The following is a 13,057-nucleotide window of genomic DNA, read 5'->3' as shown; positions in this document are numbered from 1 at the left end:
TCTCTAGTTAGGTAGCAATGTCTCCGGAGAAGATGATAGTGTAACAGTAATGGATATTTGGGGAAGTTCTCAAAATGTAGCAAATATTTTCCACACAATTAGATTTATACCAGTAAATAAATATGGGCATTTTACAGCTGAGCGTTTAACCAAATTAAATAATTGACAGATGTCTGATGCAAACTAACATAACAATTATTTAATGACTAATCGTTGTATAAGTTGTATAAAAAAAAACCTTTGGAGTTGATGCATAGCTTTGCAACATGCGCTCAGGATTATCGAGGTACTAATACATTTTTCCAGAGAAGTTATACCACATTGAAACTTTATTTTATGGTATAATGGGTTTAAAAAATAACACAATATGTGGTCAGAATAAAGCAACCATAATAAACTATCGGTTTACCGAGATAATAATAATTGATTCCGTGCGCATATACATGTGATTAGTGATTATGACTAATACCCGTTAGCCGTTCAGTTGATCTGGCAATTTAGTCGTGGCAAGATGTTGCCGTGGGTTTTCTTAACGTGTGCCTTGGTCCAGGGCTTGCATGGACTAAGTGTGCATTTGCCAGAAGACACGGTACCTGTGTCGTATGACTTGACAATAGCGCCGGATTTTGACAGAGGCAACGGCACTTTCGCCGGCACCGTGGACATTGTGATACTGGTAAAATCGTTTACTTCGGTGATCGTTTTGAACTCGAAAGATCTGGACATCACGTCGATCCAAGTGACGGATCGGGATGACCGACAAGAAATCAAAGTGAACGATTGGATTTATCTGGTAAATCCGCAAGAGCAAATCAGAATTAAAACCAACACCACGCTAGAGGCCGAGAACAAATACAAGTTGTCCGTGAAGTTCAACGGATATCTCAGAAACGACATGACCGGTTTTTACAAAAGTTCATACCTCATAAACTCCACAAGACAGTGAGTAGTTTTTTTTTTTTAGTTGTTAATTATCAATCCAAACTACCGGTATTGGAAGTAATAGTTTTTACACGGTGATTCAAACGCCTTTTCAGCTTTAAATTGCAGCTAAAGTTCCACGTCATTGGACAACACTTGTTTTGTGTAGTACTAACTAACTGGCCACTTAATTAGCCACACTATTTCTATACTTACTTAGTCCTAAATATAATGTACATTAGAGTATATACTAAGTTAATATTTTTTAAATTTAAATCTAATAATAATTATAACATATTATCGACATTATTTTTTATGATAATTTCAGTAGTATTAATAATTGATCTTTTGTCCAAAATGCTTAGATTAAGCGGAGTGACGGTATGATGATTAATAACCAACAATAACATAATATATTATCGTTGTAATAAACAATTACCTCCTCACCTCTTTTCAGTATCTAACTCTAAGTAAAATGTGTTAAAAGCGATAATAATTAATATATTCAACTGCAATCGTCCAATATGTGATTCAACAGCTATTAAAAATGTATAGTGCACAGCAAGTGTTAAAAAACCAATCATAGAAACTACTGTAATTTGGTGGAATCTTCAATTACCAATAACATATTATTGTAACTATGCGAATTGCTAATTAACTCATAAAGTAATCAGTAAAATTCGGTTAGATTTAATTATTAAAGAAAGGGTTTTGTCTTTGGCTTTGAGTAAACAATATATTTATCATAATATTTTTATTAGGCTTGATACCGTCTGGTTGATTCTAACTATTAGTTTTTAGTGTTTATCCATTAAAAATACCAATGGTCAGAAAACTATTGTCTATTTGGATAAGAAATAATTATTGGTATTCCTTTTTTTCCAAATACTGTTAAAACCGCAACGTATGTTTCCAGGTGGGTGGCTGCAACACAGTTTAAAGCTACCTACGCGAGAAGCGCATTTCCTTGCTACGACGATCCAAGGTTTAAGACCCCATTTAATGTAACAGTGGGTATAAAGGGAAATCAAATCGCATTGTGTAATATGCCAGAATGGTACAAATCATACGAGTAAGTCGTCGACAAGTTTTCAAAGTGAAGTGTTCATCCAAATTGTAATTTGATGTCTACACAATTGGTGTCTTTCAGCGACGAATACACTTGGGTACACTTTCAAACGACACCGCCCTTATCGTCGTACTTGGTGGCATTTGTGGTCGGCGACTTCAGCCACCTCCCTACTAACGCTGCTAATGTTAAAGTGTACGCACATCCCGAGTTTGTCGATCAGACTAAATACGCTTCAGTGGCAGCGCCGTTGTTGCTCGAAGCCATGGAAAACTATACCGGTGTACAATTTGGAACCCCGAAAATAGATTTGATAGCCATTCCGAATGTCCAATTTAAGGAAACCGGCGGCGGCTTTGGCTTGAACATCTACCAGTAAGGGTACAATTTCTTTTCGTTCGATAATAATTATATATGTTGATTATAAAGTGATGTTGTGCTTAGGGAAAGTTCGGCTCTGGTCGACGAAGCGTCCAACACCCAAGCTATAGTTTCGGCGACCAAAGTCATGCAACATCAGATATCGCATCAATGGTTTAGCGGTATGGTAACACCCAACACGTGGGAAGACTTGTGGATAAACGAAGGGTTCCCCACGTTTTTCTCTTACTTTGTTGCCGCCAAGGTTGGTCGGTTGGTTTAACGTTTGCATCGATAAACTTGGCGTGATGATTGTTGTTGGCTCTACAGGTGGAACCCAATTGGTGTTTAGACGGTTTTTTCGTAGTGTACCAACACCAACCGGCTTTGGAATACGACCAGGTGCCTAGAGACTCCATGTCGAGAACAGTAAGCACTCCCGAAGAAATCAACGGCATACCCTGGAGGTTGTCGCATAGCAAAAGCAGTGCAGTCTTGAGAATGTTACACGATTACATCGGAGAGAATGTGTTTAAGAACGCATTGTTCCATTACATAAGCAAATACAAGTGAGTGGTTTTGTCCAAACTATGTAACCAACTGTGTGACCGATGGATTTTCGCACAAGAAATACGAATATGTTTTCAAAATTGTCTTAGCGCGTCAAGTTTCTGAGAAAATAAATGTTAAAATCGGGGAAAACAATTAAGGTGTTCTGCTATAATTGAGGCGCTCAGAAGCCAAACTGATTCAAGTCCAAAAATAAAATTGTTCAGGACAGGCAGTTAAAGTTATTTGAAACAATGCATGTAAATACAATTGCCAATGTACTCAGCGCACTCTAATGGTGAAAAATTCAACTACGGAGTTATTCATCTTGATCACTGAAAATTATAAACTTTTGTAGTCCAACCATGATATTATTCGCAATTTAAAAAAAAGTGGCATCTGAGCGGCTCAAATATTGTTATGAGGCATTTATCATTTCAGAAATTGTTTTATAAATAGCAGGTTTTTAGGGTTTTCCTCGACTTTAATATTTATTTTCTCAGCAACTTAACGTGCTAGAACAATTTTCAAAAAGTCCACCGGACAAGGTTGGTTTCATCATTTCGACAAAATCCACCCAAGTTATGTCTAATAAAATCAACTATTCGTGTAAACCTTAAGGTATCAAGTAGTGAGCCAACATGATTTGTGGAATGCGTTTGAAAGCGCATTGGCCGGTGCAAACCAAAGCCTCTTCGAAGATGAACCACTACACGTTGTCATGGACTCGTGGACTGAACAATGCGGTTATCCAGTGATCAACGTGGTACAAAACGAAAACTCATTTGTCGTGACCCAAGTAATTTAATCGGTATTTTTTTTTCTCTTCGATTTCTGTATTGTTATGAGACATTTTTCTTGCTTTTGAGGAACGGTTTTTGATTCAACCTCTCGGCACGTCCGACATTGCATCGTTCGAGTGCCGCATTAAAACGGGAAAATGGTACATCGGCCTCACCCACACGACGGACAAAAGCCAAAATTTTTTAAATCTAAACCCGACCACGTGGCTTAAACCGTCCATGAACAGAACCGTGATACCGGCCCCGGACTACTACAAATGGTTTATTTTCAATTTACAATCATCCGGTAAAGAACATATACCATCTACCCCTACCACTCTTATTTACACCAACATTGTAATGCATTCGCACGTTGTATTCCGTCATTAGGATTTTACAGGGTAAACTACGACAAACCAAACTGGATGGCACTGATAAAGCAATTGAACAGTTCTCCAGAAGCCGTTCACGTGCTGAACAGAGCGCAACTTATAGACGACGCGTTTAATCTTGCCAGGGCGGGAAAACTAAGTTACTCGGTGCCTGTGAAATTGTCCACATATCTGGGAAACGAAGACGACGTCATGCCGTGGTATTCTGCCATGAACTGCTTTACATTCATTTTGGAACGGATGAGACCAAGCACCGGATATAACAGAATCAAGGTATGGGTTTTTTAGTCTAGTGTGTCATAAGTTGTACCTCGTTGACCTTCTAATCTCGCCAAATTTCACTCTTGTTTATTTATATTTAATGTCTTCGTTTAGTTTATTCTTCAAATTCTTCTCATTTTGTTTATATTTTTGTAACAGCTGTCAAATGCACAACGATAACACACTTATTTTCTAGGCGTACGTTAGTAATTTGGCAGAAACCATTTACAAAAAAGTAGAGAGTTTAGTGACGGTAAAGAAAAATAAAAAACAATCGGTTTATGTCAGCTGGAATATATTTTCTGTGTGGGCTTGCAAATTAGATAATGCGTACTGTAAACAATCTGTATTGAAATATTTCCAGCTATGGTTAAGTGGCAAAAGGTAACAGCTATAATTGCGGTCGATTATTCTAATTAAAATAAAATTTATCGAATGAGAAGCTTCATTGATACTGTGTGTTTTTAGTATACCGGCTGACATTAAAGATGCAGCCTTCTGTATCGGACTGCAGAACAGTAACACGTCAGAAAATTGGGAAAAGTTATTAAACTTGTACAAAACCACCAAATCAGCGGCAGAAAGGCAGTCTGCATTAATGTCCTTAGCGTGCACCGAAGACTCGGATCTACTCAAAAAGTAAATGAAAAAACTACTTATTGCCTTACATAAATGGTGTTTATTTTTAACGCCTATTGTACTAGTCAAATAACACACTAAGACAGAGAACATTTAACTAATTACTATTAATGTGTACATAGAATACATAATTGATCTATTGGACTTTTAGATAGATCATAAGATCAATTCCTGTTAACATAACAAGTATTACTTGCTGTTACAATAAATCTGGATCCAAACTTAGGTTTCTACTTGGGCTTCTAATTGTTATTAATATGAGAACAAATATTTTTAAAATATGTATGATTTTTTAGGTTTTTAAATTTTATATTTGATGATCAAGAACCAATACGACCTCAAGATTTTAAGATGGTTTTTACTTCGGTGGCCACAACACCTCGAGGTTTAAATATTTTGATAGATTTTCTTCGCGAAAATGTGAACAAAATCTATAACGAGATGCCAGACGGATTGAATATAGCCAAAGACATTCTTTCGATATTGGCTTCTAAAGTGGCAATGAAAGAAGAAATCGATAAGGTAAAATTTTAAAACATTAAATACTCTTTAGACGTAGACAGAACAGGTTTTACAAAAATTGTAGATTTACTTGAAATATTACCTAACATATTTTGTTTAATTATTAAACATCAATTAATTATTTCTATCATTCCTATTTAATAATATGTTTTGCTTGCATTATATCGGGCAATTTGTTTTTATCCTTCGCCTTATACATATATGTATCGTTTACCGTTCATAATATATTTTATTAAGGTTAACTATTTATTTTAAACCAAACTTCTGACCGCACTATCAGTTAATCATTAAGTACATACTAACTATTACATACAAATAGTAGAAATAACTATATATTTTTTTCATTTAAGCATCTAATAACTTAAAATTTGTTTTGTTTTCAGGTGGGAGAACTAAGAGTTAGCATAACCGAATCATATTTGCTAAAGACGATCTTCAGATCATTATGCGATTATATTGTGGACAACCAAAATTGGTATGATAGATATTCCGAATCTATAAATAAATATTTACCATAAGCAGAAATCATAATGTAATAATTTTTTATAGCTATAGTATTTAAAATATATTAACTAGTTTAATTTAAAATTAAACCACACGATTCTATGTTGAGATGATTATATATTTTATGTAATTAAGTAGTTCTAAAATATTCAAATGTATTCTTAACATTAATGTGGAAATTAATAATTTTTATATAATAGTAAAACATAAATAAATTTTTTGTATTGGTTAAAATTAAATTACTCATATGCTGTACAGTCTCAGAGAAAAACAAGGAAACTATTATGAAGTGTTACACAAGTGTATGTTCCTATTATATATTTTCTAATATACTAAAAAATAAAAGTATACAATTATTTCTACTAGCCGTTTACAGTTATTTTCGATAAACAAATATGACTTTCCGATGAACCTCTTTACATATACATTTTTAAGTATTCTTTTTGTTTTGATTGTTTAATTTTATTAAATTACTTATGCTTATGTGGTATAATGCTACTATATGAACAATTACTTGTTCTAATGTTGTATAATACACTGCGGATGTATGCAAAACGTTTTGTGACAGATACATTGTGTATAAACACTTCAGATTTTACCTGTTCAATGCGATTAGTCGGCGCATAGGTGTATTGCATTTCCCTAAAGCAGAAAAACAAAAATTTTATTCGCAATGACTACAATAATTGGGCGAGTCTAAGTATGTAAGTATTATTTACAGGATATCTACAAATATAATATGTAACTTCATAAAGTTATTATATTATACTGAAAAATAGTTTTAAAAAAATATTATCTTGTATTGAAATTTGAAATAATTACTAATAACTAATTTTTGTTAAATTTTGGGTGACCTTTTTAATAATAATATAATACGCAAAATAAATAAATCAGAAGATTGAAAAATAGGCATCTATAACAAACAATAAACGCTTGTTTATTGTTTATAAAAAAAAAGTATTCATCCAAAAAAGAAGTCCTTTAATTAAGCACTAGTTCTTCATTGTATAGAATGTGCTGTATAAATTTCATTGGAATCCGTCGAGTGGGGTTTTTAAAACACATTGGTCACCGTCTTTGGAAACATAGAGCAGATAAAAACGCGTTTAAAGTTTCACACTTTAAGTTACACAGATTTATTAAGTATTATTGCGTTATGTTTATTGATTAGTACGACTGGAAAATACATTTCTTATGTTTGTTTTAAAAACACCAGTTCTTGTCAGACCTTTAAAGGTCACGTTTCAAATACAAATAACTATTTTTAAATGTTTAATATAATTATATATTTTTTTTTAGAAATTAATATTTTAACTGATTTTCCGTTAGGGTAAAAAACGACTACCGATCATCAATATAATTCATTCGGCCGTTAAATATAATATGATTGACGACCACAATCTCGGCTAATTCCAATAGCTGTTATTGTTCTCGCATCGCACTTCAATTGGCTTTTTTCACACTCAACCCTAATAGGTTTGGTTTTTTTTTACAGATAAAGGTATTTCAATATTATAATCTACTCATAAGAGCTACTTGTGCGAAAAAGACTAGCGCTAATTCGCCTCTTATAATAATAACAACAGTCAACTAAATAAATATTCTACTTGACATAGTTATTGTACTGTTGTCGTTTGGTTTGTCGATATTAGCGCGATTATTGGCTTTGAAAATCGAATCAGTCGCTGCCGGGATTTGCAACAAAAATGATGATTTCATACACCCAGAGTTTGTTTTTCATTTGGGCAGCCAATAGTTTTTTACTTGGAAATGCAGGACCCTTTGGGGCTATGGACGTCTACCGGTTACCGGACCACACGAAACCGGAGTCGTACGCTTTGCGAATGACGCCCATGGTAGACCCTGACAACAACAGATTTAGCTTTTCCGGCCAAGTCGAAATCGTCATCGCGGTGAAACTTTACACTTACACTGTAGTGCTGAACTCTGACGATCTCGACGTGTCGGATGTTTCCGAATTTCAAGATTTGAAATCCCAACGTTTTGTGCCGGTCAAGAGCTTCGCGTCGGTACAAAGAAATCAACAGCTTGTGATCACGCTGCAGACAGCTCTGTTGGCAAAAAGGCGGTATAGATTCACGGTCAAATTCAGCGGAATCCTCAGGAATGATTTCACAGGATTCCACAGGGAATCGTACAACACCAAAGACAACGCCAGGCAATTACGGATACATTAGCATAGTTACTATTGTACTAGAGTGATAAATATTGTGATAATCGTGGTGTCTTGTTAATACAGGTGGATAGCCGTGACTCGTTTCAAGCCTGCTCACACCAGAAGAGCGTTCCCGTGTTACGACGAACCTATTTTCAAATCGACCTTTGCCATTTCTATTGCAAGACAACCCGGCCATTTGGCTCTGTCCAACATGCCTCTAGATCTCAGCCAATTCGAGTAAGCCAGCACATTCAATTGATATTGTATGTGACAGTTATTAAGTGACTTTTACAGCAACGATACCGGTTTGATTTGGGACCATTTCGAGGTTACAAAACCTATGCCGACACACATGGTGGCGTTTATGGTGTCGGATTTCGAAAAGTCGGTAAACGGAATGATAACCATGTACGCGCGCAAAGAAATCATTAGCCATACGGGTTACATGGTGGACAAAGCGCCGGAGCTGCTGCGGTTCATGGAAGATTACACTCGGATACCTTACATGTTACCCAAGTTGGATATGGTGAGCGTCCCGAAAACCAACATCGACAACGTCGAAAACTGGGGCTTGAATTCCTACGGGTGAGTCAATTTGAAGTTTAAACAGCTGCGTTCATTAAGCTATTGCAGTACCTTCACAAACTTAGCAGAATTTATCCGACAAATGTGTTGGTCGTTGTTAGAGAAGTCCGAAATTTTGTTAGCTTTTTAAAAGTTTGAGCTGCTAACAGCGCAATTATTTATTTTACAATCGCTGAGTACTGAATGTGTTTGGCCCTTAGGGAATTGCACACGTCACTGTCGAACGATTCCCAAACGGAAGACAAACTATTAGGCACGATGGTCCTACAACGAGAGATTTCGCGACAATGGTTTGGTAACTTGGTAACGTGCTCTTGGTGGGACTACGCGTGGTTGAACGAGGGAATCGGTCATTATATGAAGTATTACGCCACGTCCATGGTATATCATAAATTAGTAGCACACAAGCAACAGAATATTACCGTTGTTTGTATTATCTGACATTTAGATTGAACCAGAATGGGAATTGGAAGGGATGTTCGTCTCAAAAGTCCATCAGCGAGCGTTGGCCTGGGACGAATACGCGGATTCACACAAGTTGACAGTCGCCGTCCAAGACCCGGAGCAAATTGAAGACGTTTTCGATTGTCTGTCGTACAACAAAGGCGCAGCGTTATTCAGAATGCTAAAACACACGGTTGGCGACGACCAGTTTCGTGCATCGCTGATCGACTACCTCGACAGTTACTCGTAATGCCATAATGTTATGATCTTGCACGATATCCGTGGTTTTACTTGTTGAATTAAACGGTGGATTTTTATATTTTTAAGATACGGCGTAGCGGCACCCCACGATCTGTGGTCGTCGTTTGATAACGTCCGATTTGATTCCGGAAACGATTCCGGAAATGACGTGACGGTCAACGATACCATGTACTTGTGGTCCGAACAAGCTGGATATCCGTTGATCACCGTAGTCTCGTCGAACAACTCCGTCGTCATTAGCCAAGTACCTTTGAGCCAACGGGTTTTCTTAGACTTTCATGAAAATCTGTGTAACGATTTTTACAGAAAAGATTTTACGCTTCGGATCCTGAAGAAGTTGACGATACAAAGTGGTTCGTTGGCTTGACCTTCACGACGGAAAAGGATCAGCGTTTCGACCAACTCGCACCGACCGTCTGGCTGAAACCAACCCAAGAAAATGCTGTAATACCGTTACACAGTGACTCTGGATGGATGATTTTCAACCTACAGTCGACTGGTAAGTATGGGATTTTTTTTTGGCAGACTTGGAGTCAATATACTAATGGATATGGTGACCGTTTTTTCCTTAGGCTACTACAGAGTAAACTATGACGAGAATAACTGGAAACTGTTGTTGATCCAGCTGATGACGGATCCCGAAAAAATACACCCATTGAATAGAGCTCAGATTATAGACGATGCTCATCACCTGGCAAGGGCTAACATAATTCCGTATACTTATTATTTTTCATTGCTCGAATACCTTATGATGGAAGATCATGTGGTTCCATGGAATTCGGCCGTGAATGGATTGGAGTCCACCATGAACGCAATGAGGTCGTTTCCCAATGAGTACAAAAAGCTAAACGTAAGTGCAAGGTCTTATTATGCCACATTCATTATTTCAATTACATCAAATGCGTTTTTCGTTCGATCAGAGCTATGCAATTAATTTATCGGGAATAGCCTTTAAAAAGTTGGATACCCGAAAAAATATCAATCAAATTGATGATAACTCAAATAAATTCGGTTGGCACGTGCTATCGGCTTGGGCTTGTAAACTTGGAAATCAAGTTTGTGTGGAATCAGCGTTAAAATATTTCAATGCGTGGGAAAATGGACACGAGTAAGTCAATCGCCTTTGCATATACAATTATTATTTTAAACGTAGTACTAGTGGATGTATTGAATGTATTTTCTAATTTTAAAGTTCATTGTATGATAATAATATGAACTAAGTAGGATTAATTGCACTATCCTAGGAACAATATCCAGCTGTTATCTTTAAATGTATTGCAATTAATCGACTTCGATATCAAGTACAATAATAATGGTGGTTTTTGATATTTACTTTAGACTTCGAGATTAACCGTTGAGGGCATGACACTCGACACAATTGATGTATTAGAATCCATCAATGAATTAATTTATTTCTATGATATAATATTTGCTTTATCTTAAGTGATTATTATTGAAGTATCATTTAATGTTTTGAGCTTTCAAATGATTATTGTCTACGAGTTTACTTAAAATAGATCATGTCAATTATGTTTAAAAACAAAACACAGTTATGTGTAAAATATTTGATTTTTGTATAAAGTTCCTAATGTAGAATTTTTCTGGTATATTTTTAGTATACCGTCGGAGATGAAAGAAGCTAGTTTTTGTGTTGGAATTCGAAAAGGAAATGAATTCACGTGGACCAAGTTGTTAGAGTTTTACAAAAAATCTCAATCTGTATTCGATAAAAACGCCGTTTTGAGAGCATTGTCGTGCACGGAAAATGAACGTTTATTATTGAAGTAAAGTATAAATTGTTATTCTATTAAGCCAATGTAACCAGGAGCCTATAGCAGGTGTACTTATGGCCAACTACATTTTAATGAACATGAAATTAATTTAGTAAATGTTTTAAAATGATTATTTCCTAGGTACATTGGTTTTGTGTTAATGAAACCCCGAGAAATCCACGATCATGAAACTGCACTCAAATCGTTGGTGTCAACCGGTCGAGGAGTGGGTGTATTGTTGGAGTGCTTTTACCGACTATTTAAAACAATCATAGAGTCAGACATTAGCCGACAGATAGCCGTTTCCGCTTACTCGGCTTTAGCTTCTAAAGTGGTGTTGTCTAATGAAGTCCACTGGGTAAGTCAAATATTTGGCACTACCAACGAAGAGTTGTAGAGAAACATTAATTTTCAACATATCTTTTTCTAAAAAAAAAAATAACATTATGAATTTCCCATTAAAATTGAGTAGCAGACAGTTTTTTCTAAAATTTAAGACATGGCAATTATTATGATTGTTCTCTTTGACTGTTCGTGTAATACATTTTTTTTATCAAATAAAATTCTTGATATTATTCTTATTTGTTTCGTTTCATTTTAAGATGGATAAAATCAGACGGTCGGCACCCGCGGACATGAGGGCATTGTACGATCAAGAGTATAGTAAAATCCAAACAAATTTGGCCTGGTCGGGACGTGATGGCGAAAAAATTGACAAGGCTCTAGGAGGCAGACCAAATATTATATTGTATTAGAATTGTAATTATTTTTAAAAACAATTTTTTATTTCTTTTGTTGATCGTGATCGTTTATTTTTAAATATTTTTTTTTATCGAATATTTTTACCTTGTATTTTTGTTTTGTTTAATAAAGTGTATTGACTTTGAATAGTTAGTTACTGACTGTCACTATAATGGCAATACTGTCATTTCCTTTAGTGGGGGCTTATTAAATTGTATAATTATTAATGATGTCCATCAAGTATTTGGACGGTTAGGTTACCGGTTTGGTTTGCAAAATATTACCTATGTGAAATATTTATTGGCATAAATCAAGAGAAGGGGGGCTTGGGATACGAAAAAGCTTAAAACTTAAAATTAGTGCTTTGTCTACATTTATTTTTTAGTGACAGATTTGTTGAAATATAAATAAATTAAGTTTTATGGTTTTTGGAACCCCAAGCCTAAGATGACGGTTTCTTAGGATTTTTTTCCTCCGTCATGGGTGCAAAACAATATGTACAGTGTACAAACAACTAGCAGTCGTTTGATGTCTCTGCAAAACCGGTACTTAAGCACAATATTGTCATCGTTGTACGTCGATAGCTGTGTACTTGGACCGATTCAATATAGTCTCCAAAAAAATACTCATGTCCATTATTAATCGTTTTGGTCGGTTCTAGTGTGTGTGTGTGTGTGTGTGTTTATCCACATACCGCATTATTGTACGTCAGTCAGCATAATATAATAATATCCGAATTTGAGGCGTACCTATAATATGTATGTGTAATGTGTGCGTTCTTTTCATACATATGCCAGCAGCATTATCGTCTCTCTCGTTGCCCGTGTATAATATTATAGACAGTCTCTCAAAAAAGCGTCATTAATCACAACGGTGGTTCTCGTTAAAATTTCTGTCAGCTCACATCTCCAATCGACCTAACCTTCTCGTTTTGATTCCAGTTCCGTCCGGAGAGCTGTTTTCGCTTGTACATGTGTAATACACAATAATATAATAATAATAATAAGGCGACTGACCATAAGGCGACGGAGAAACAGCAGCGGGAAGCGGCGAACGGAGTAATAATAATATATATT

General features: G+C 35.7%; 1 protein-coding gene across 1 annotated transcript; it reads left to right on the top strand.

The window, feature by feature from the left end:
* The first annotated feature begins 489 nt into the window (after positions 1-489).
* On the top strand, positions 490-12,128 carry LOC126840818 (uncharacterized). Its single transcript, XM_050576777.1, has 24 exons — positions 490-942; positions 1,838-1,993; positions 2,072-2,365; positions 2,435-2,615; positions 2,681-2,919; positions 3,521-3,698; positions 3,769-3,988; positions 4,072-4,346; positions 4,531-4,718; positions 4,803-4,973; positions 5,270-5,495; positions 5,879-6,001; positions 7,670-8,178; positions 8,260-8,415; positions 8,473-8,763; positions 8,964-9,144; positions 9,212-9,453; positions 9,535-9,712; positions 9,775-9,967; positions 10,041-10,318; positions 10,389-10,576; positions 11,085-11,252; positions 11,382-11,598; positions 11,843-12,128. The coding sequence occupies exons 1-24, from the start codon at positions 512-514 to the stop codon at positions 11,993-11,995; spliced, it is 5,436 nt and encodes a 1,811-aa protein (XP_050432734.1). The 5' UTR covers positions 490-511; the 3' UTR covers positions 11,996-12,128.
* Positions 12,129-13,057: the final 929 nt, after the last annotated feature.

The sequence above is a fragment of the Adelges cooleyi genome, unplaced genomic scaffold (assembly GCF_023614345.1).
Source record: "Adelges cooleyi isolate 19-005CV unplaced genomic scaffold, UGA_ACOO_1.1 ACOO_flye_CR_arks_rails_tigmint_CR_PRNA_108, whole genome shotgun sequence".
Taxonomy (NCBI): Eukaryota; Metazoa; Arthropoda; class Insecta; order Hemiptera; family Adelgidae; genus Adelges; species Adelges cooleyi.
The sequence above is the reverse complement of the archived record's forward strand: the minus strand, read 5'-3'. Positions and strand labels throughout refer to the sequence as shown.

Coding starts and splice junctions, on each gene's coding strand:
- LOC126840818 (XM_050576777.1), top strand. CDS start 512: ATGTTGCCGTGGGTTTTCTTAACGTGTGCCTTGGTCCAGGGCTTGCAT. Junction 8,416..8,472: donor CTAGATCTCAGCCAATTCGA/GTAAGCCAGCAC, acceptor TGACTTTTACAG/CAACGATACCGGTTTGATTT. Junction 10,577..11,084: donor GCGTGGGAAAATGGACACGA/GTAAGTCAATCG, acceptor GTATATTTTTAG/TATACCGTCGGAGATGAAAG.